This window comes from Oryctolagus cuniculus, chromosome 20 (assembly GCF_051225735.1).
Source record: "Oryctolagus cuniculus isolate XC-2025 breed Fujian yellow rabbit chromosome 20, ASM5122573v1, whole genome shotgun sequence".
Taxonomy (NCBI): Eukaryota; Metazoa; Chordata; class Mammalia; order Lagomorpha; family Leporidae; genus Oryctolagus; species Oryctolagus cuniculus.
Genome location: NC_142886.1, coordinates 38,266,344 through 38,287,326, shown reverse-complemented (window position 1 = coordinate 38,287,326; position 20,983 = coordinate 38,266,344). Strand labels below are relative to the sequence as shown.

Sequence of the window (20,983 nt, the reverse complement as noted above, 5' to 3'; positions counted from 1 at the left end):
ACATGTCTTGTAAGTAATCGTTGATCTAAAAAGTATAGTCTTATTCCTAAAAGCTAATATGCTCTTATTATTGTATTAACTCTCAGTCTGTTTTCCATTTAAAATATATTATTTGTTTTTAGTTATATCGTTAGTAGCTTCCACAATCATGATAGATTTTACTCCTGTAATAATAAATATGCATTTATTCTTCAACTAATTGACTTCCTTCACATACTAGAATGAGAGAGGGACTCATTTTCTGGGACAATTTTTCAACTTTTCCTCTGTCATTATCATCATTATTATCTTATAAAACTTTATTTATTTGAGAAGCAGAGACACAGGTGGAGAAAAAGGGTTCCCATTTGCTGATTCCCTCCCCAGATGTCTGTAACTGGGCGCGGGCAAGAGCCAGGAGACAAGAATGTAATCCAGGTTATCTGTGTGAGAGGAAGGAATCCAATTATTTGAGCCATCATTGCTGCTTCCCAGTGTCTGCATTGCTGGGAATTTGGAGTCAGGAGCTGAAGCTAGGAATAGAACCCAGGTACTCCAATACGGGATAAGGGCATCTTAACTGCTAAACACCTGCCCCATGCATTATTTTTTCAAAGGAGAATTCCTTGTTGTCAGAGCCTATCTTAAGTATTGCAGGAGTTTAGCAGAATTTCTGGCCTCTAGTCAGAGGGACAGTTGAAAGTATCCAGATATTGGGGCCGGCACTGGGGCATAGTGGGTAAAGCTGCTGCTTACAGTGCCAGCATCCCATATGGGTGCTGGTTCGAGTCCTGGCTGCTCCACTTCCTATTTAGCTCTCTGGTATGGCCTGGGAAAGCAGTAGAGGCTGGCCGAAGTTCTTGGGCCCTTGCATCTGCTTGGGAGACCTGGAAGAAGCTCCTGGCTCCCAATTGGCACAGCTCCGGCTGTTGGGGCAAATGGAGGAATGAACCAGCAGATGGTCTCTCTGTCTCTCTTTTTCTCTCTCTCTGCTTCTGCTTCTGCCTCTCTGTAACTCTGACTTCCAAATAAAAAAAATATATATAAAAAATCTTAAAAAAATAAGAGAATGTGCCCAGATATTGCCACATATCATCTCTAGGGACAAAATCACTCCGGTTGAAGTTCCTTGTTGCTTTGAGATAGTGATTTCTGGTTTTCCCAAGGTATTCTTTTTATTCAAAAAAGAACCATATCTGTTCTTGCCCTTTTGGTTTGCCTGGGAATAAATGCCAAGCATTGTTTCTTTGTCCACTGGAGGCAGGATTAGGGAGTGGTGTGACTTTATACTGTAGACTCATTAGTCTTTGACCTCCTTCTTCCTACATCTATCCCAAGCTCTCTGCCTTCTCCCAGGGAGTCTGAATCTTGCTTCCGTCTTATTCTCATCATGGAGTATCCTAGGCTGTGACTTCCTCAGCTACCTCAATCTATCAACATGCTTCCATCCATTTTATGATTTTCTGAAATATTGAAACTTCTCATCCTTTGAGGATCTTCCTTCCTATTCTATGCACTGTTTTGGGGTTACCCCCTTTTGCTTTCTTTGCTGTCGTTTTGAGGACAATCAGAGACAGAAGGGTGGGAAACAGATGCTGACATTCAGTCTGCCATCTACTTGGAAGTACCCCAAAGGTTTCAAAATAGAAAACCTTGGAGAAGACTTGTATTTTTATTCACTCAACAAATATACACAGGTGCCACATTCTGGTCTTTTGTCATTTACTCCTGTGTGGGAAACACAAACCCTTTTCTGTCTGACTTCAAAAGGTGTGGGGATGTCTCCCCACCAGCAAGCAAGTCATTAATTCTGCAGCAGCAGCAGCAGACACTGGCTGGGTTTCCACTAGTCCATTTCATTCCTGACCCTGTCTTCCTGGAGATAGCTCCAGATAACACACATTGAGAGCGCAGTCTGTGACACTGCCACCACACCAGACCCAGCTGCAAGTCTGGGCCTCCAGAACTTACGACCAACCAGCTACAAATTGAGGTTTCCACGACCCCCTCCTCAGGTTTGATTAACTTGCTAGAGTAGCTCATAGAACTCAGGGAAATACTATAGGAGTTGCATTCATTGGCTTATTATGAAGGGTTGTTTTAAAGGATACAAATAAGCCACCAGGTGAGGAGATGCATAGAGTGGATGAGGTCTGGAAGGATCTCAAGCACAGGAGCTTCTGTCCCTGTGGAGTTGGGGTACATTATGCTCCTGGAACATGAGGGAATCTTTGTTCATCTTCCTGTAAGCCTTCATATGGTCAGCTGTACAGAAGCTCTCTGAATCCTATCCTGTTGGGTTTTCATGGAGACTTTATTGCATAGGCATGATCAAAGCATGGACAGCCTTGTTAAAATATGACTGCACAAAAAGTGTGAGCTACTGCTAATATATGGAGTAGGGAAACCCAGCGAGACCTGTCTGTTCACTGTTTTTCTTGGTCTCTGATGCAGCAGTCCTTCCTTGGAGGCATGGAGCAGGATCCCTTCTGAATGGGGGTTTTATGATCCATTCAGACAAAATGGATGGCCAGTTCCAAGACAGAAAGATCAGAGGAAAGATTAGGATATAGTCTTAGTTTCTATAACCAGTCTTGGGGAAGAGAAATTCTAGTTCCTATGGTCTGCTTTAGGGATAAAAAGGAAGAGAGAGAAAGAGAGACTATCTGAGACTTTTTTGAGAGGTTTACAGTACCCCAGCTTCATTTTTGTCACTTAGGCAGTAGCTACGGTTGTGAAAGTAATTAGCCAAGAACTGTGGACAAACCCTTCCATCCACATGCATTTATTGATCGATCAAGCATAACTCCTACTCTTTCTTTTTTAGGGCTCATTATCCTGGAACCCACTCAGTAAAGGAAGCAAAATTGACTGGGAAGAAGCTTTGGTCTTCTGAAGATTTTAGCACTCCAAATGATGATGTTGGTGCAGGCTGCTGGGCCCGCATATTGAATCAGAATTACGTCAATGGATATATGACTTCGTAAGTCACTAAAAATCTTTGAGTTGTTTTATTATGAAAGTGTGAAAAAATCACAAGAAGTAAAAGTGTAATAGACTTCCTTATTTTTACAACCTACATTCAATGATTGTAAACATTTTGCCTTATTAGTTTAGTCTATACTTAAAACTAAGTGTGGTTTTCTACGTGATCACAGTGTCATTTTCATACAGAAGAGCATTTGAAAATATTTCTCATATCCAGTATACATTCATATTTTCCTAATGTGATTTATGATTTTTGTTATTTATTTATTAAAAAAATTTAGTTATTTAAAAATTTGAGTGACAGAGAAAGGAAGAGATCTTCCATTCTGTGGCTCACTCCTCATATGGCTGCAGCAGCTGAGGCTGGGCCATTTTGAAACAAAAGCCCAGCACTCTAATTGGGTCTCCCATGTGGTGGCAGGGGCTCAAGCACTTGAGCTGTCAGGCACATTAGCAGGGAGCTAGATGGGAAGCTCATTCATTTATTCATTTCTTTAGAAAGAAAGATGTAATTAAACACTATGCATTTTATTTAGAAATTATTCCCTTCTAGTCTCTTTTAATCTGGGATAGTTTCCTTCATCCTCATTTTTTCTAACATTTTTCAAAAGATTGGGCCAGTAATTTTGTGGACATCCACTTCCCAGTCAGCCTAGTTGGTTCTTCAAGGGATCTCTTACCTTGTGTGATGGTTAGAAAACATAAATTCTTAAGGGAGAATGCTACTCTTTATTTCTAAAGAAAGCTTTTTTCTTAAATGCTCTGAAAATACTGTGTGATTATATTTAAATTAGCTTTCTAAAACATTGATAAATTGAACAAACTCAAAACAATTTATCTATGTACCTTTGTGATTTCAGTGCTAGTTGCACATATGTTACATCTGAACTTTTTCTTCTTCTCTTGAAAGAAAAGATGGTTATGGTGGAAAGTTTGATTTTGAGAGTAATTTGTGTTCATGGCAGAGAATTTAATAACTAAAGATTAACTACAAAGGATGAAAAACAATCACTCAAATTTTATCATCCAGAAATGACTGTCTATGCAAATTTTGGTTTATGTCCTATTTATGTTTATGTTATGTATTTTCAACACAAAATAGAGACCATACTGTAGTATAAACTGTTTAGTAAGTTGCTTTTCATTATCCATGGCATTATGAACTTTTTCTCATATGTGTGTTTCTACTTCATCATTTTTAATGCCTATGTGTATTCTGTTATGTAAAGCAGTAAAGCAGGATTTTCCACACTTGCCTTCTCTTTTTTTTTATTTTTTTTATTTTTTATTTTTATTTTTTGACAGGCAGAGTGGACAGTGAGAGAGAGAGACAGAGAGAAAGGTCTTCCTTTTGCCGTTGGTTCACCCTCCAATGGCCGCCGCGGCCGGCGCGCTGCGGCCGGCGCACCGCGCTGATCCGATGGCAGGAGCCAGGAGCCAGGTGCTTTTCCTGGTCTCCCATGGGGTGTAGGGCCCAAGCACCTGGGCCATCCTCCACTGCACTCCCTGGCCACAGCAGAGAGCTGGCCTGGAAGAGGGGCAACTGGGACAGAATCTGGCGCTCCGACCGGGACTAGAACCCGGTGTGCCGGCACCGCTAGGCGGAGGATTAGCCTAGTGAGCCGCAGCGCCGGCCCACACTTGCCTTCTCTTAAAAGTATGTGAGACACTTGTTACATTGATTCCTTGGCAGGGACCCAGGCTTCCTAAATCAGAATCTGTAGGAAAGGCTTCTGGGATGGTCTAGTCAGTGCCACGGGTGATTCTGATGCCATACAAGTTTAGGAAATACTGTTGTAGAAAATGTGTTATATCTCATTGGCTTTTTCTGTTTTCCTAGAAATGGAGGGTATTACTATTTTAATTATTTTAATTAGTAACTTTGCATAAACTGAAATAATCAACTGTATATGAGTATCTTTCTATGCAGCTATAACTATTTCCTTGGAATGTAGTATTGGGAATGAGATACCTGGATCAGAGGTATATAGATTTTTGAAGTGCATTGTACTTGTTTTTTTAAATGCTATCTGGAAAGTTTGTCTCAATTTATACTTCTATCACTAGCAGAGAGGATGCCAGGCATCTTCAAAACCATGAGCAAGATCATAAGAACTCTCAAAATGTTCACTGGAGAGTAAGGTTCGTTTTGAAAGTTGGGACTTTTACTAAGATTGCTAGGGTAAATTCTGTTTTTTTTTTTTTTTTTTTTTTTTTTAGCTGTTAGTAACTGAGCAGTATTAAGTAGAAAATTTCCCTTTTTCTCTTGGGTTTTCTGAGAACCACCAAATCAGAATCTTAGGCTTTTGTACCTACTATGAATTGTTAGGGCCTGATCGTCTGCAAGAATAGGTCAGAAGGACCCATGAACTGATGAAGTTAGTATTTGTTGATGAAGCAGAATAACAGCCCAGACTCTGTTCTGTAGTCTTCATGTGTATTAGGACGTTTAGTCCTCACAATAATCATATGAGCTAGGTACAATCGTTATCCTCATTTTATAGATGAGCAAACTGAGGTCCAGGGAGGTTAAGTGGTGGAACCATGATTTTAACCCAGTCAGTCTGACTCTTAAGGGTTTTCATTTGTAAAACTTTGCAACAGGTCAGAATCATGTTGATAAAAATTATGTCATGAATCTGGGGCATTAAGAAGGTTGTCTGCCAAAAGGAAAGCAGGTATGGATGAAGGCTTCATTTATATTTGATTCAAATTTGCGATCTATTTGGTACTTGTAGGGCATGGTTCATCTTTTGGATGTATTGTTCAGTAAAAAAATGTGTACATCCCATATACATTAAAAAGTTATGTGGTTCACCTGTAAAATATTTAGATATATACAACAGTGGATTTTTCAAAATAGGGTGAACTTAGGTAACATATTTTCTTGTTTCGAGTGGTCATTTTATTATAGTCATCTATATAAACTCATGTAACTGTGGTAAGTTCTTTTTATTGCAGATTTTGTAGACATTTATATCTTTATTCCAAATTGTTTTGGTGTTTTTCTTTTACCAACAAATCTTTTAGAACAATTGCTTGGAATTTGGTGGCTAGTTACTATGACAATTTGCCATATGAGCGATGCGGATTGATGACTGCCCAGGAACCATGGAGTGGGCATTATATAGTGGAGTCTCCTATTTGGGTATCAGGTATGGTTTAGATTTCATCTCTCACTCTCTCTCAATTTCTCTCTAAGTGAAAAAGCAGAAAACAGAGGAGGTCATACAAATTATGTGTGTGTGTGTGAGTGTGTTTGTGCGCACACAGACTGTTTTGGGTAACTATATTGCTTTTTGTATTATATTCTTGATTATTTTAAGACCAGACTCTTAGCCAAAGGTGTGATAGGAAGCGAGACATAGGTAAAGGTGTTGAGATGGAGAGAGCAAGAAACAATACCAAAGTGTATGAAAACAAATTATATTAGTTAATAAAATGATACATTTGTAAAGATTCATTCTAATTTAGACTATCTAAAAGTTTTAAAGTTAGTTTTGGAGACATTTTAAAAATTGTATGTTAATATAGCTTTTTGGTTTGAATAGTGTGCTAATAAAATCAAAGTTAGGTGATAAATCAGGCAATTAACATAAGCCATTGAATCATTAAATTAATAAGTAAATATCAAAGTCAGGTGAACTATCATGGCTTTAGATTGTTCCATTAATATTCTGGTTTGTGTTGTTAAAAGGTAATTTTAAGAAAAAGATAAAATTATAACTCTCATGTATACAAAAATGAGCACACACTGAAGAGTGTTACTCATGTGATATGAAGGAGTCAGGCAGATGTTAGAACAAGTTCAAAGGAAAAGTCAACACAGCACAAATTTTTGTGGAGTAAAGGAATATGAGATGAATTGCAAACAGGGACAAGCTGCGTTTCTCAAAATAGTGAGGAAATCAATTAAATCCCCACCAGACAAGACATCATTTACATAGCTTAAAGCAAATGAACAGGGCTATTGATCCATTTATTTCAATTGAGACAAAACTTTTTCTACTGTATTATTCATTAGTCACAAGGGAGGTTTAGGTTCACGTAGACAATGTATGGTGTGGTATAAGTTTCTTCTGAAGGGTCATAACCATCCTAATATTATAATTTCAATGAAATAAAAATCAGTAGAATAGTATGGAAATTTTTTCCATAATTTTTTTGGTTAAAAGTTTAAGCATTTATGACCATTTTGCTTTAAAATCATGATTATAATCTTTAAAAAATCAGTTTCTTCAAAGGTAAGTTGCTTTCAGGAAAATTATGAATTCAAAGTAGACTTAATTTTAAACACATTTTGATGATTTTCTTTTTTAGTTTATGTGTCTCAGAGAGATTTGTAATCATGATATTAGTCATATAATCGTGACATTATTCTAAGCTCCTTAAATTCTTATTCAAAAGTATGGAAAATTCAATTGAACTTATAATATGTCTTGGTTGGTTAACCCTTAAATTTTAAAGTTGTTGGCCCCACATTATCTAGATAAACTAATGTGTCCTTCTATTTTCTGATTTTTGGGGGTGTGAATGGACATGGGATATTAGTACATTTTCAGGATCAATTTTACAGATTATGAATAAATATACACAGGTACTTCCAAAAGTTCATAGAAAATGTAGATCTTTTGATTCCATTTTTCCATGAACTTTTGGAAGTATTCTTGTGTATGTTGTAGAAATAATTTGCTTGAAACTATACAACTTAGTTTTTGAAATGCATTATTAACTTTTTAGCTTCTTTTTTGCTGTTATATTAGGATGTGTTGAATAGTGATGAACAAAAGTTGGGAGAGAATACCTTTATTTTGTCTTTGGGAAAAAGACCAATTAATATTCTTGAACTGACAGGTTCATTTACTTTTATCAATCATTCAAAGAGTCTTCCTGTAACTACCATTTAAGTGGATTAATTATTTAAAAATTGAAACATGAGGTTGACATATATTTTCTTCCTAAATAGAAAATAGTTTGTTAGGTTTAATCAGACTCAAAAATTTTTAAAGAAATCCTATTATCAAAATTTTTTATCTTATTTGAATCTTCTGTGCTTTTGTTTAGCCCATACTACTCAGTTTACTCAACCAGGTTGGTATTATTTGAAGACAGTTGGCCATTTAGAGAAAGGAGGAAGTTATGTAGCTCTGACTGATGGCTTAGGTAACCTCACTATCATCGTTGAAACTATGGTAAGTTTTTGTCCTTGTATTGGATTAACTCACTTCGTTTTTTTATATAGAAAACTTTTATTTAATAAATATAAATTTTATAGGTACAGCTTTAGTAATATAGTGGTTCTTCTCCCCATACACCCCCTCCCACCCCCAAACCATCCCACCTCCTACTCCCTCTCCCATCCCATTCTTCATTGAAATTCATTTTTAACTATCTTTATATACAGAAGATCAATTCTGTACTAAGTAAAGATTTCAACAGTTTGCACCCACATAGACACACAAAGTATAAAGTACTGTTTGAAAACTAGTTGTGCTGTTAATTCTCATAGTATAACATGTTAAGGACAGAGGTCCTACATGGGGAGCAAGAGCACAGTGACTCCTGTTGTTGATTTAACAATTGACACTCTTATTCATGACATCAGTGATCACCCGAGACTCTTGTCATGAGCTGCCAAGGTTGTGGAAGCCTCTTGAGTCCACAAACTCTGACATTATTTAGACAAGGCCATAATGAAAGTGGAAGTTCTCTCCTCTCTTCAGAGAAAGCTACCTCCTTCTTTGACAGTCCCTTCTTTCCGCTGGGATCTCACTCACAGAGATCTTTCATGTAGGTCATTTTTTGCCACAGTGTCTTGACTTTCCATGCCTGAAATACTCTTATGGGCTTTTTAGCCAGATCCAAATGCGTTAAGGGCTGATTTTTCACCTGAGTGCTGTTTAGGCTATTTGTCATTCTGAGTCTGCTGTATGGCCCGCTTCCCATGTCGGATCATTCTCTCCTTTTTAATTCTATCTACTGTTGTTAGCAGACACTTGGTCTTATTTATGTGATCCCTTTGACAATTATTCCTATATATATGATCAGTTACACACTTAAAATGATCACTTTAACTAGTACCACCCAGCTTAATGGGATTTGGAGTCCCATGGCAAATTTTTAGCTTTACCCTTAGGGGTAAGTCCGTGGGAATGTGTGCTGAACTGTACATTTTCTCCCTCTTTTATTCCCACTCTTATTTTTTACTGGGTTCAATTTTCAATAGGATTTAAACACCTATGAATAATTTTGTGTTAAGAGTTCTCCCTCTTTTATTCCCACTCTTATTTTTTACTGGGAATAATTTTCAATAGGATTTAAACACCTGTGAATAATTCTGTGTTAAGAGTTCAACCAATGGTATTAAGTAAAAAAGAAAATAGTGGGGCTGGTGCCGTGGCTCACTTGGTTAATCCTCCTCTTGTGGTACCAGCATCCCAAATGGGTGCTGGGTTCTAGTCCCAGGTTGCTCCTCTTCCAGTCCAGCTCTCTGCTGTGACCTGGGAAGGCAGTGGAGGATGGCCCAAGTGCTTGGGCCCCTGCACCCACATGGGAGACCAGGGAGGAAGCACATGGCTCCGGCTTCAGATCAGCGTAGTTCTGGCCGTAGCGGCCTTTTGGTGGGTGAACCAATGGAAGGAAGACCTTTCTGTCTCTCTCACTGTCTAACTCTGTCAAATAAATAAAAAAAGAAAAAGAAAATAGTAAAAAAATAAAGAAAGAAAAATAATAAGCTGTTCCTCAACAGGACAAGGGCTGATGAAGTCTTTGCGTCTCACAGTGTCAATTTCTCTTCTACAGGTTTTCTGTTAGGTACTCAGTTAGTTGTCACAGACCAGGGAGAACATATGGTATTTGTCCCTTTGGGACTGGCTTATTTCACTAAGTATGATGTTTTCCAGATTCATCCATTTTGTTGCAAATGACCGGATTTTATTTTTTCTTTTACCACTGTGTAGTATTCCATAGAGTACATATCCCATAATTCCTTTACCCAGTCTTCCATTGATGGGAACTTAGGTTGATTCCATGTCTTTGCTATTGTGCATTGAGCTGCAATAAACATGGAGGTGCAAATAGCTCTTTTATTTGCCAATTTCATTTCCTTTGGGTAAATTCCAAGAAGTGGGATGTCTGGGTTGTATGGTAGGACTATATTCAGGTTTCTGAGGTATCTCCAAACTGTCTTCCATAGAACTCACTTCTTTAGTACTTAGAAAAACACATGGTATAAAATTGAACACCTTTTTTTCCCTTCACACATACATATATAAACATACTGAGACATGCTAAGATGTTATAACTTAAAATTGTGGCCTTGAGTCAGTACATTATAGCAGTATGACTGACTAGTTTATATAAAGTTATTAGCTCTCAAATTAAAGTTACCTGTTTACTAATATTTGTGGAAGAGTCCTTTAAGACTTTCTCTTGCCCTGCCATGTAATCTAAAGGAGATAGAGGCTTTTTTCCTTTACCAGCCTCAGATGGTTACTTTTGGGCATCTTTGAGTTTATTGAGAGCAGAAGGCCTGAAGTTCAAGTGACTGAAGGGGCTGGTGTGGTAAGGAAGAGGTCTGGCAGGGATGGATAGGTAATGGAGGAGGTAGTGACTTGAAAAGGGACATATTAAGGATTAAAGGGAACCAAATGGAAATATCAAAGGAATCAAGTGGAAAAGAAACACGTCTTAAAAGTGCCAGACTGTAGAGATCATAAAGAAGCCAATGATATTCTAACAGAAATGAAGTAGACAGAGTTGGTGGAGCATATAGAACAGGAGTATAAAAAAAAGGGTTTCAGTAATACTGAGATGTTTGTATGAGAGAAGCAGGCCATTAAAATATATATAATTGGAGAATATACTCCAAAAAGTTCATGGAAAAAGGAATTAAAAAATAAATGAATTTTGGGACAAAATTTTGTATCCATGTGTAAATTTTTTAAATAATTAATTTATTTGAAAGGAAGATTTACAGAAGGATAGAGATCTTCCACCTGCTGGTTCCCCAAATAGCTGGAAGATCTGGGGCTTGGTCAGGCTGAAGCCAGGAGCCTGGAACTACATCTGGGAGGGTGGCAAGGACACAAGTGCTTGAGCCATCTTCTGCTGCCTTCCCAGGCACATTAGCGGAGAGCTAGGTTGGAAGTGGAGCAGCCAGGACTTGAACCAGCACTCATATGAGATGCTGGCAATGTATGCATTAGTTCAACTGGCTGTACCACAACACCAGCTCCAAGTTTTTATTTTATTTTATTTTATTTTATTTTATTTTATTTTATTTTATTTTATTTTATTTATTTGACAGGTAGAGTTACAGACAGTGAGAGAGAAACAGAGAGAAAGGTCTTACTTCCGTTGGTTCGCTCCCCAAATGCCTGCCGCGGCCGATGCTGTGCGCTGATCCGAAACCAGGAGCCACGTGCTTCTTCCTGGTCTCTCACGCGAGTGCAGGCGCCCAAACACTTAGTCCATCCTCCGCTGCCCTCCGGGGCCACAGCAGAGAGCTGGACTGGAAGAGGAGCAATCGGGACTAGAACCCGGTGCCCAGATGAGATGCTGGCGCCGCAGGCGGAGGATTAACCAAGTGAGTCACAGCGCCGGCCCAGGTTTTTTGTCATAATACAGATTTCCCATGAATTTTCTGAAGACCCGTTTTTGTATAAGAAACCATTGCCTCATCAAAAGTCATGGAGATTTACACCTATGTTTTCTAGGAGTTTTATAGTTTTACATCTTACATTTGGGTCTTTGTTCAATTTTATTTCTTAATGTGAGGTTATGTATGTGTCCACCTTCATTCATTTGTACGTGGGTATCCAGTTGTCCATGCATCATTTGTTGAAAAGGCTATTTTTTCAAATTGAACTGTTTTGACAATTGGCAATAACTTTGAGGGTTTATTTCTGTTATCTCACTGCTATTCCATTGGCCTAATATGTTGATCCTTATATGAGCATTATGCTGTCATAATTACTGTAGCTCTGTGGTAAATTTTGAAGTTAGAAAGTGTGAGTCCTCCTACTTTGTTCTTTTTCAAGGTTGTTTGATTACTTGTTGTGGGTCTTTTATGTTTCCATTTGAATTTTAGAATCAGCTTGTCACTCTCTGCAAAGGGGCCTACTAGGGATTATGCTTAATCTGTAGATTAATTTGAGGAGTATTGCCATTATAAAATATTAAATTTTCCAGTCCATTAATATTGGATAGCTTACCATTCATTGTATCTTATTTTTTTCCGATGATGTCTTATGGTTTTCAATGTACTAATATTATACTTCTTTTTGTTAAAGTTATTATTTATAGTTTTTTTTAGATTTTATTTATTTTATTTGAGCGTTAGAGTTACAGTTAGGGAAAGAGAGAAAGGTCTTCCTTCCATTGGTTCACTCCCTAAATGGTCACAATGGCCGAGCTGCACCAATCCAAAGCCAGGAGCCAGGCGCTTCTTCCTGGTCTCCCATATGGGTGCAGGGGCCCAAGAACTTGGGTCATCTTCTCTGCTTTCCCAGACCTAGCAGAGAGCTGGACTGGAAGTGGAGCAGCCGGGACTAGAACCAGCGCCCGTATGGGATACCAACGCCGTAGGCAGAGAATTAACCTACTGCACCATGGCACCAGCCCCGATAGGTGATTTTTGATGTTAATGTAAATGAATTTTTTTCTTAATTTCATTTTTGGATTTTTCATTCAAGAGTGTAGAAATACTATTATACAAACCTGCTTTACTTATTTAATATCGTTAATAGTTTTTAGTAAATTCCTAGAGGATTTTCTAGTTTTTACAAGATTATATGATCTGTAAATAGAGATGGTTTTACTTTTTCCTTTCCGATCTAGATGCCTTTCATTTCTTTTCCTTATCTAATTGTCTTGCTAGTACCTCTAGTACAATATTAAACAGAAATAGTGAGAGTGTAATCCAAATCATTGTTTTGTTTCTGATCTTACGGATGCACTTTTAGTGTTTCACCATTAATTTTAATGTTACTTGTGGTTACTGTGTGTTTTTTGTTTGTTTTTGGTAGTTGGTAAAATTTAAAGTTGAGGAATTTGCCTTCTATTCCTAGTTTATTGAGTGTTTTTGTCTGAAGTGTATTAGATTTTGTCAAATACTTTCTGAATCTATCGATATGATCGTGTGGTTTTTGCCTTTTTTCCCTATTTATATGGTATATGATATGGACTGATTTTTGTTGGCTGAACCAACCTTGCATTCCTAAAGTGAATCCTACTTTGTTTTCACATAAAATCCTTTTTGTTTGTTGCTGGACTTTTTGTTGTTGTTGGAGATTTTTGTGTCTATATCCATAAGAAATATTGATCTGTGGTTTTCTTGTGATTTCTTTGCCTAGTTTTGCTATCATGGTAATATTGATCTTACAGAATGATTTGTGAAATTTTCTTTGAAGAATGTGTGGAGGATTAATTCTTTCAGTCTTTTGTAGAATTCCTCTGTGAAGCTATGTGATCCTGAGTTTCCCTTCAGGAAAGTTTTGGTTTACTTCTTTAAGGTCTATTCATTATAGGTCTATTCATATTTCATATTACTTCTTCAGTAGATTGGTAGTTTGGAATTTCCTACAAATTTATCTTTTTTATCTATCATTCCTAATTTATCTGCATATAATTGTTCATAGTATTCTCTTTTTTATTTACATTAGGTTGGTAGAAAATGTTCCTATTTCATTCCTACTTTTAGTAATCTGAGTCTTCTCTCTTTTTTTCTTGGTTAGACAACCACAGCAATTGTTTTAAACTTTTGTTTTTGTTATTTTTTTCTATTTTTCACTCTAGTATTTCTTTTCTTCTGTTTATTTTGGGTTTAGTTTGCTTTTTTAAGAAATTTTTATGTTTTTGTTTAAACATTATTTATTTATTCGAAAGGCAGAGTTACAGACAGGCAGAGGGAGAGAGAGATAGAGAGAGAGAGAGAGAGACAGAGACAGAGACAGAGACAGATAGGGACAGGTCTTCCATCTGCTAGTTCACTCCCCAAATGGCTGCAATGACCAGAGCTGAGCCAATCTGAAGTCAGGAGCCAGGAGCTTCTTCTAGGTCTCACATGCAGGTATGGGGGCCCAAGGACTTGGGCCATATTCTACTGCTTTCCGAGGCCATAGCAGAGAGTTGGATCACAAGTGGAGCAGCTGGGACTTGAACTGGTGCCCATATGGGATGCTGGCACTGCAAGTGGTGGCTTTACCTGCTATGCCACAGCCCTGGCCCCTTTTTTTTCATTTTTATGTCTGTTTAGTCTGCCATTATTTGAGCCATTACCACTTTCTTGTTTTTCCTTTTAGTAGGATATTTGTTTTGACTCTCTTTACTTTCAGTTTATTTTTATATTTTTGAATCTAAAGTTTGTCACCTTTCAATAGCAAAAAGTTGGATATTGGTCTTGTATTTAGTTTGAATTTGTGAATGGTTTAATCTAATCACACTTAATATAATATTGATATAGCTTGATTCACATCTATGACTTTTTTTCTTTATGTGTCATGTTTTTTTCTTCCAACTTTACTGTTCTTTTTTGCATAAGTGAATGTAAAATGTAACATTTTAATTCCTTTAACTATTTTTTTCACTATATTCTTGTGAGTTATTTCTTTACTGGTGGTTTTGAAGCTTACCATACATGTCTGAAATATCAGAATCACTTCAGAGTTAAACTAACTGGATTCCAGTGAGATATAGAAGCAGTATCATATATTACACTATTCTCTTACCCCCTTTTTGTTCTATTATTGTCATATACATCACACCTCTATCTTATAAATCTAACATTGTTATAATTATTGCTCTGTATATAAATTTATGTTCTTTTAGAAAGCTGAGAGAAGAAAAAACTATTTATAGTGTTTATTCTGTTAATCTTATTTACCATTTTTTTGTTCTTTTCATTTTCTATGGATTTTAATTGTCATCTTGTGTCATTTCTTTACTTTAAATACAGCTTTTCTTCTACCTGGCTTTTTTGTGCTGTTATTGGTAGTATTGTATCTTTGTTTTTTGTAAGTCTGAAACACAATTATGTACATGTTGTCTCTTAAAGTACTTTTAAAATCAGTTATGTGAAAAATAGGAGTATGCGTTTTTGCTGTCTTTTATGATTACATGGTTAACATTGCTAGTAATTTTTGTGTGGATATGAATTACTGTCTGGGGTCATGTGCTTTTAACTTTGGGTACTTCTTTTAGTATTTTGTGAAAGCTGCTTCTGCTATCAACAAATTCAACTTTTGTTTATTTGAGAATATCCTCATTTCGCCTTTATATTTTGAAAGGTAGTTTTGATGAATATAGGATTCTTGGTTGACAGTCTTTCTCTGTCAGCACTTTAAACATGTTATCCTCCCTTGTTTTGGGTGATAAATCAACTCTAAATATTATTAATATGTCTTTGTAAGAGATGAAGTCATTTTTTTCTCTTGCTGCTTTCAAGATTTTTTTTCTTTTCTTTGATTTTCAGCATTTTTACTATGATATGGCAATGTGCAGATCTCTTTGCCTTTACTTTAGGAGTTTTTTTTTTAAGCTTCATGGCTTTATAGATTACTTTTTTTCATGAAATCTATGGAATTTCTACCTGTTATTTCATTGAGTATCTTTATTTTTCATTTGACCCATGGACTATTTAAAAACTTGTAGTGGGGGTGGGAGGTGGGTATGGGGGGAAGAACCACTATATTCCTAAAGCTGTATCTATGAAATTTATATTTATTAAATAAAAGCTTAAAATTTTTAAAAAAATTAAAAATGAAAACTTTTGTTTTCAGTTTTTGGAAATTTCCAGAGGTTCTTCTGTTATTTGTTTTTTATTTAATTCTATATGGTCTGTCAGGGTTGTATGATTAAATCTTTTGAATTTATTAATACTTCTTTTATTGATAAGAATATGGTGTACCTTGTGTGCTTGGAAAGAGAGTATTTTCTGTTGAGACTGGACAGAGTGATCTGTAAATGTCAGTCAAAGCAAGTTACGTGTCCATGCTGACTTTCTGTCTTATTATACTATTGTTATGGCATAGGCTCCCAGCTGTATTTATTCCAGGTTCTCACTTCCCCATGAGGTAAGAATTTAAAGCAGAGACATAGATAAAGTGAAAGCATGGGAGCAGGATTTATTTAAAGGGAGAGAGATGGAGAAGGTAGAAATTCGTATATGAATGTGGGCAGCCCCAAGAGGAGAGACATGCCATGAGAAGGATCTGCCCATACAGAGAGAAATGCTCCCCTCCCCAGTTTAGTTGCCCCCTTTATTGGGTAGGAGATGATATCTTAATCAAATATGCAAATGGGATGGAGTTTGGGCAGGATTCTCGGGAAAGTTTTCATGGTATCTCCAGGTGCAGCTTAATGTACGTGGGCTCGTCATGGCATCTTCTTCATGATGGAAGAGACTCAGGTGCATCATAGGAAGGTGTGTGTGTGACAAATTTGGCCTGCAAGGGGATAGAGTTAAGAATGAAGGGCTACAAGACACAGAGACTGCTGGAAACTCCCCAGCTCTTTTGTTTCTGACTCCCTGCCTATCAATGATTCGAAGTGGAATAGTAAAATGTCTAATTATGATTACATGTTTTTTATTGTCTACAAAGCCTGGTACAGAACCTTGTATTATAAATGCTCTGTGATTGTTGAACTCTCTAAAGTAGGAATTTTGTCTCATATTTCTTTTGATCCCAGTTCATAGTAGTAACTATGAATGAGAACTATTTGTTATACATATTTAGCTAACCTTATTGAGTATGTATTTGAAAGTTATACTCATATTTAGATATGATGCTTTTACATTTTATTTGATGGATTTTACTTGGAAAATAATTATAATAAAGAGTAACCTGTGTGTACCATAAATGTTATCTGGAATTTAGGTATGAATCCAAAGCTTGAGTCAGTTAAAATGCTATTGTTGACTAGGCACATACAAAAACACATTCAATAAAAGTTACATTTAACAAAAGGCTTCTAAAATTCAAAATAATCCTGTATTTGTTACATTACATATTACATTTCTATTAATATTCAAAAATTTATTTACTTATTTATTTATTTTGAGGGAGAGAGACAAACAGAGAGATGAAAGGGACGTATCCCAACCACTGGTTTATTCCCTAAAAGCCTGCAATAGCTGGGGCTGAACCAGGCTGAAACCAGAAACTAGGAATTCACTCCAGGTCTCCCATGTGAGTGGCAGGGGCTCAAGTACTCTGCTGTCTCCCAGGATGTACATAGTGGGAAAACTTGATTGGAAATGGAGTAGTAGCCAAGACTGGAATCCAGGCACTCCTGTATGGGGTGTGGGTGTCCCAAGTGGTAACTTAATCTTTTTGCCACACATCCACCCTCATTTCTATTAATCTTAGGGCATTAACTATTTAATTTTTACCCCCATGAAAACAGCATGTACATCATTTGGATAACTTAGGTAATTTTTTGTCTCCTCAGAGTCGTAGACAATCTGAATGTATACGACCAATTCTTCCTTATTTCAACGTGTCCAAACAATTTGCTACCTTTTTTCTTAAGGGATCTTTTGTAAGTAAACATCTGACTTTCATTGTGCTTTGATTTGAGAACTTATGTATCCTATTGAAGGTTAGCCATTCTTAAGTGAAGTCTTATGTTATGAAATATTAGCAGTTTGCATATGAATGGACAAGTGCCCTGTTGTCTTCCATTTCTTGATTGTTTTAATCAAACAGGTCATAAGCCAGTAGGAGGCAATGCTCTCTGTGGCTTTGGGGAACACTTGGAGCTTCTAAGAAAGTTTTTATTGATGGGTAGCCCTCCACTGTGTGGTGAAGGAACTTCCAAGCATTGATCTTTTCAGTTCTCTACACCAAAAAACAAAACAAAAGGCACCGGATTCTTGCTATTTCTACCTGTTATTATATTTGAATTGAGAAAACACAATGCCTTTTCTGGCTACTAATGGTGAAAGAATTATTTTTTAATGCCAGGAAAATTTTAAAAAATGTTTTCAACAGATACAATAATGAGTTTTAGCGCAAATACACTAAAATATTTTTTAACATTTGCCAAGATTCTTTGCTGTTTATTTGAAATACAGTATGTTACCATTTAAAATTTGAGGTGGATCTTTTGCTAAGTAGAAATGGAGTGCATATTGCCATTAGTGTATTCTCACTGATCCTGATTTTAGAAATCCTCAGAGGGTCCTATGAATTACTCAATGTTGCTTTTTTGTGTTTTCTCCCCAGAGTGAAATACCAGAGCTACAGGTGTGGTATACTAAACTTGGAAAATCATCTGAGAGATATCTTTTCAAACAACTGGATTCACTATGGGTAGTTTTAAAATAAGTTCCCATATTGCAACAGTAAAACTCCATCTAAGTCTCCTATGTGGGTGGCAGGGACTCAGGTGCTTAAGCCATTATCTGCTGCTTCACAGGCACATTAACAGGGAGCTAGGTTGAAAGTGGAGCAGCTGGGACTTGAACTGGCACTCCAGTAAGGGATGTGGGAATCTCAAGTGGTGGTTTTACCTGCTTGTGCCACAACAACTGCCTCAAAAATTTTAACATTGTAATTTATAGCTGAAGCATAATAAAGTTGTCCCCAACTGTGTGTTTTTCTTTTCTAGAACTTCTTTTGAAGGCAGTACAGAAGTTTTTAGGGGTGTTTTTCTCTCAGTACTAGCTTATCTTGGTGCATGGTATTGCCATCATTTGGCTATCCCACTCAGATTCAAGCCTCATTCCAGACTCTGTATTACTCACGCATCCTCTGTATCACATCGATGATGGGGTACAGAAGATGCTTCTGTCATCCATGGATTTCTCTTACTCATTCCTCAGTCTTCATCCCCACTCGTACTGCCTGTCTCAGTTTTTCTTTGTTGCTCTCCTAGGTTCCAGAAACTTCCTCCTGTTTCCCGGCCTTCCACCTGGCTGCCCACCACACTGGTACCAGAGCAGTGTGTCTGAAATGCAGAACTGGATTTTGTCAGTACCTTGCTCAGGGTGCCTCAGTGGATTGCTTTCCTTCCTAGACCCATGCCCTACTACCTGGCCTCTCCTCACAGACTCATCTTACATTTTCAAAGCATGGCAGGCCTGCTTGCTTAACTCTGTGACTTTGCACATGCCCTGTCCTCCCCTAGAATGGCTTCTCCTGGTACCTTTTTCTCTTTCAAGATTCAGCTTAGGCATCATTTCCTCTGAGGCTGTCTCCACCTTCTTAGTGCATAACCATCTAGGATTATGTGCCTGTCGAATTAAACACTTTTTCTTCTCCATTAGATACCTTGAGGATTGGGCTCTGCCTTTTTTGGTTTTATAGTTCTCGTGTCTACAACAGTGCTTAGCACATGGTGGTTTCTCAGGAAAGGTTTCTGAGAATGAATTGGCTTAAGCAAGCACATTATTCCACCTAATTGATACAAATCTGCCATTTTTCTTATAATAATTAATGTTCTTATAATCAGCTACTACTATATATATTAAGTTCTAAAAAAAGAAGTCTCTATTTTTTGTATAACAAGTTGTTAGCAATGACATAATGAGATTAACTTTTCCCACTAGAAAGGAGAGTATCATTTGTGGTTATTCCTGAGCCAGAATACGGTATTAGGTATTTCATAGATCTAAACATTAATTTGTTATTAAAGCAAAGATATGATTAAAAAAACCTTTAATTCAAAGAAGAAAATAAAATCTCAGTTTTTTATGTAATGGACATAAATCTAATGCCTACTTTAATTCTGAAAGGTATTTCAGTGTTTTCAGAGGTTTACATTTAGCATAAAACAACTATGACATAGGATAGGGAGTGTTTCCTGTTGGTTACACACTGAGCTCAACAATATCTGATTTATAACCAGTATCTGGTTAAATCTTCACAGCAGTCCTGTGAGGTTGTAGATGAAGAGATTGTGATTTACATAAATTAAGTTGCTAAATCATAAATTTGACATAAACTTAACTTGTTCATTGGGCTATGTATTGAATGTATAATGAGCAGAATTTTTCTTTCTCAATTGTAAAACATTTTATGTGTTTAATACCTAAGTCAACAGTGAAGTTTTATGGATTTTTGTACCTTACTAAAATCCCAAAGCAGGAATAAGCAGGTTTCTTATTTGTATGTATTGATATACATAGGTTTTAAAAAGCTAATGGTGTAAGGGGGGAAAAATAGGCTCATAGAAATAGTTTTGGGTATCTAGTTTTTTTTTTTTTCCCTCTGTGAAGTGAAATTCTTTAGAAATCCAAATATAGTTTTGTAAAGTCTTCACTCAAGACAAAAAGATTCTAAGGGCCTTATTATTGGTCAGTGCCTTTTGCAAGTGTTTAAGAAGTTCTAAGAGAAATGAGTTGAGCTTTTCCTTAAGCCTAGTGTTTTGAAAGCTATTTTGTTCGAATGAGTGCTAGCACCTGGCCCTAAATGTAGTGGTGCTGTCTTTTTCAGCTCCGCGACAGTGATGGCAAATTCACACTGGAACTTCAAGAGGATGAGCTGTTCACACTCACCACTCTCACCACAGGTCGCAAAGGCAGCTACCCACTGCCTCCAAAATCCCAGCCCTTCCCATGCACCTACACGGATGATTTCGATGATGGTAAGTATTTTTCACTTAAAACATAACTTGATCTCTATTTTTAGCAGTCGTAGGTTGATTTCTACCTGTCAAATTAAATGTGTGATGGAGTGGTTGTCAAAAAGCACATTCGTTTAGCTCTCAGATCTCTAGGTATAGGTAAATCTCAACTTAAAGAACCTGTATTTTTAGTGCCAGGAAAAATGTAGAGATCATTGTCAGAATGAAAGTTCTAATTCTAACTTGGTAAAACTTAAGATTTGTGACTTTGCTATTTCCTGGTAGCCATTCTTGGCATCTTCCTTTTGTTTGGAGGTTAAAGCTCATTTGTTTCTGGCTTTCCATGGTGCTGGTGAAGCAGGTACTTATGGGAACTTCTGCTCTCCTCAGATAACACAGCTCATTATGTAGCCTCTAGCTGCGCAGGGGAGTTTACACGAATACTAGA

General features: G+C 37.0%; 1 protein-coding gene across 13 annotated transcripts in view; it reads left to right on the top strand.

The window, feature by feature from the left end:
• The window catches only part of GALC (galactosylceramidase), a 64,302-nt gene that overhangs the window by 29,105 nt on the left and 14,214 nt on the right, over window positions 1-20,983 (top strand). For 11 of the 13 annotated variants that reach the window (XR_016226689.1, XR_016226692.1, XM_070065475.2 and 8 more), the window contains 6 exons: window positions 2,807-2,962; window positions 5,998-6,122; window positions 8,032-8,159; window positions 17,419-17,508; window positions 18,195-18,281; window positions 20,406-20,556. Coding sequence is in view for 9 of the 13 variants with exons in the window: in XM_070065475.2 (XP_069921576.2) it covers window positions 2,807-2,962; window positions 5,998-6,122; window positions 8,032-8,159; window positions 17,419-17,508; window positions 18,195-18,281; window positions 20,406-20,556 (737 nt within the window). In the remaining 4 variants the exon portion in view is untranslated. Of the gene's footprint in view, window positions 1-2,806; window positions 2,963-5,997; window positions 6,123-8,031; window positions 8,160-17,418; window positions 17,509-18,194; window positions 18,941-20,405; window positions 20,557-20,983 lie in introns of all 13 variants that reach the window. The other 2 variants (XR_016226691.1, XR_016226690.1) reach the window with 1 other exon arrangement.